Here is a 3,350-nt window from a genome sequence, read left to right as displayed (position 1 = left end):
AAAAAAAAAAAAAAGAGACAGAGTCTCACCTTGTTGCCCTCAGTAGAGTGCTGTGGCATCACACAGCTCATAGCAACCTCCAGTTCCTGGACTCAGGAGACTCTCTTGCTTCAGTTTCACGAGTAGCTGGGACTACAGGCACCGGCCACAACGCCTAACTATTTTTTGTTGCAGTTTGGACGGGGCTGGGTTTGAACCCACTACCCTATGCATATGGGGCCAGCACCCTACTCACTGAGCCACAGGCGCCACCCAGCATATATATCTTTTAATAGAAAAGGTGCTTTGTATTTTTTGTAATTTCATGAGACTGCAATTTTTTTCTGCTTATGCCACAGTGCTTCAAGAGAACAGACTACTTCCCCATAGCCCCCAGTACAGTACTGTGCAGAGAGAGATTCACTAAACAGTAAAGACTCTTCTTGAGCATACTGTCCTTACTCGTAGTTTCTACTCCTTACCTCCCACTGCAGTATGACTGATACCCCCTCTGAAAATCCATTCAAGGTCACCAGTGGTCTCTATGGCAACGTATCCTATTAGATTCTTGTTAATCTTTAAGTGGCTTGACCTTTTGGCAGCAACTGACACTTGAATGCTCCTTGAAACCTCTTCCTAAGACTTCTATAACATTCTATCTACTCTCTTGCTTTTCCTCCCTCCCTGGCTGTTTCTCCTCTATCCATTTTCTAAAACATTGGCTCTGTTTCAGATGCTCTTCCTACTCTCTTCCTTTTCTCAGAATGATGTGGTTTCAGCTACCTTTTTATGCTGCCTTCTCATTCTAGATAAGAGCCTTAAATTTAAGTTTTAGTAAGTGAGATAGATTTGGCAGGTAATTATTAACTCAATTATACATAAAAGGTTCACAGTAGACTATGAATAGTCCAAGGCCAGTATATAGAATAGTGTGTCTGGCACACAGCAGATGCTCAAAAATTTGTTGAATGAATTTAGTGATCACTGTGCCAGATACCATAGGTACAGTAATACCTAAGGAACACAAGCAGCTCCTTTGAAGGTGAAAGCATTGTAACCGATTGATAACACAATGAAGATTACCTTCTTGGGGTAGGTGTATGAGGTAACTTTGTCCTGAGGAGACATGGAACATGGTTGTCTGTCCTGAAGAGACTTTAATGAATATAGAAATATAGTCAAATAAAGGGAAATCAAAAAACCAAACAACACATAAATAAATCTGCTTTGTTTTGACATCTCCTAAAACAAAACGAAAGTGATCTGTCCTGAAGTAATGCAAATGTATAAATGACTACTAAAGACAATGCTCCAAAAAGTATCACTTTAGCATTTGACTTAGGTAACTGTTATATCCACAGAGATCCTCATCACATGCATCTCTAATCCTGATGCACATACCAAAATGTATTTAAGAACTGAAATTTAGGCTCCGCGCCTGTGGCTCAAGCGGCTAAGGCACGAGCCACATACACCAAGGTGGCGGGTTCGAATCCAGCCCAGACCCGCCAAACAACAATAATGGCTGCAACCAAAAAATGGCCAGGCGTTGTGGCGGGCTCCTGTGGTCCCAGCTACTTAGGAGGCGGAGGTAGGAGACTCGCTTGAGCCCAGGAGTTGGAGGTTGCTGTGAGCAGTGAAGCCATAGCACTCTACCCAGGGGGATAGCTTGAGGCTCTGTCTCAAAAAAAAAAAAAAAAGAACTGAAATTTAAAAACTTTCTCAGTGGCCTTTCTTGCCTTAAAAGCTTCTCTACCTGAAGATGTAGCTTGGGAAAGGAGTTAACCTGTTATTCAGCTACATCGTAGCTAAGCAGGATGTGACAGATATAAGTGGACCCAAACACTAATCTCTGGCTCAGGGTCTTGTCTTGGTGAAATAGTAATTCTGAAAGGCTCAGACTTATGCAGAACGGCATGGCAGCAAAATTCTAGCCTTAGACTGACCATGTTGGTAAAAACACAGAGAGAAACAGGGAAAATAATCACAGTGAACAAGAAGCCATACTTTGAGAAATGAGCTTCACTTAACATGGACCTAAGACTGTATGTTTCCGAAGTTTGTGTTCCAGGATAGCCAAAGTATTTGTCAAAAAGCATTTGCAAGCATTTTCCCTGGCTCAAAAGATCCTCTGCAATGCTAAAAACTTCTAGAGAAGGATTTAGTTCAGTGTTGGGTAAGGAAATAAGAGGTAGGAATAAATGCTCATGGTTTCTTAGAAGGTTCTGTGTCTGGAAATTTTTATTCAAGTCTTGCATAAGCCGTCCCTCTATCAGAATGCTGTAAAAAAAAAAAAATCCCTTAGAAATTTACTATGGATTTGGTGACTGGGGGGCAAGAGGGGAACATGTCATGAAGAGAACGAAACTTATTGGCAGTGTATGATTAAGTAAATTTAGAACAAAAAGGAACATGTGACAACTGAAATTAAAGAACAGAAAGAGATTTTTACTTGCCTTTTCACTTGGATGGCTATTTCAAGAGACAGTATAAAAAGTACACGATAGAAGAATATTAATGGTGGGGTAGAAACAGATTCCTTCTCTAGAAGAGGCAAAGTAAGGGAAGAAGACAGACAGGGGGAAGAGAATTACACATCAGAGTTTTCTTTTCCTTTCTAAGATGCATGGCCAAAATAACAACAACAAAATTAGTACATGATATTAGTATTACTCGGCTCAGCACCTGTAGCTCAAGCGGCTAAGGTGCCAGCCACATACACCAGAGCTGGCAAGTTCAAATTCAGCCCGGGCCTGCCAAACAACGACAACTATAACCAAAAAGAAAATAGTCGGGTGTTGTGGCAGTCACCTATAGTCCCAGCTACTTGGGAGGCTGAGGCAAGAGAATCGCTTAAGCCCAAGAGTTTGAGGTTGCTGTGACCTGTGACGCCATGGCACTCTACCGAGAGTGACATAGTTAAGACCCTGTCTCAAAAAAAAAAAAAAAAGAAATTAAGATTAATCATAATGTTAATTATTTGAGTTCTTCATAACTAATCCAGTTCATGGCAGATTTGCCCTTCCTGGCTCCATCTAAAGTTGGGTAAAGCCAAGTTACTTGTTTGGTGAATGAGATATGATCAGAAATGTTCAGAATCAGTATTCAGCCTGGCGCAGTAGCTCACGCCTGTAATCCTAACACTCTGGGAGGCCAAGGCAGGTGGAATGCCTGAGCTCACAGGTTCGAGACCAGCCTGAGCCAGAGTGAGACCCTCGTCTCTAAAAATAGCCGGGTGTTGTGGCCGGCGCCTATAGTCCCAGCTATTTGGAAGGCCAAGGCAAGAGAATCGCTTGAACCCAGGAGTTTGAGATTGCTGTGAGGTATGACATCAAGGCACTCTACCAAAGGCAAAAAAGTGAAACTGTCTC

General features: G+C 42.1%; 1 protein-coding gene across 1 annotated transcript in view; it reads right to left on the bottom strand.

Moving 5' to 3' along the window:
- The window catches only part of ALG13 (ALG13, UDP-N-acetylglucosaminyltransferase subunit), a 101,641-nt gene that overhangs the window by 21,251 nt on the left and 77,040 nt on the right, over nt 1-3,350 (bottom strand). Inside the window, 1 exon segment of the mRNA XM_003801180.3 lies at nt 1,063-1,134. Within this exon segment, the coding sequence (XP_003801228.1) occupies nt 1,063-1,134 (72 nt within the window).

This window comes from Otolemur garnettii, unplaced genomic scaffold (assembly GCF_000181295.1).
Source record: "Otolemur garnettii isolate 467f Iridium unplaced genomic scaffold, OtoGar3 scaffold00201, whole genome shotgun sequence".
Classification (NCBI taxonomy): domain Eukaryota; kingdom Metazoa; phylum Chordata; class Mammalia; order Primates; family Galagidae; genus Otolemur; species Otolemur garnettii.
Note: the sequence above shows the minus strand (reverse complement) of the source record. Positions and strands in the feature narration are given on the sequence as shown.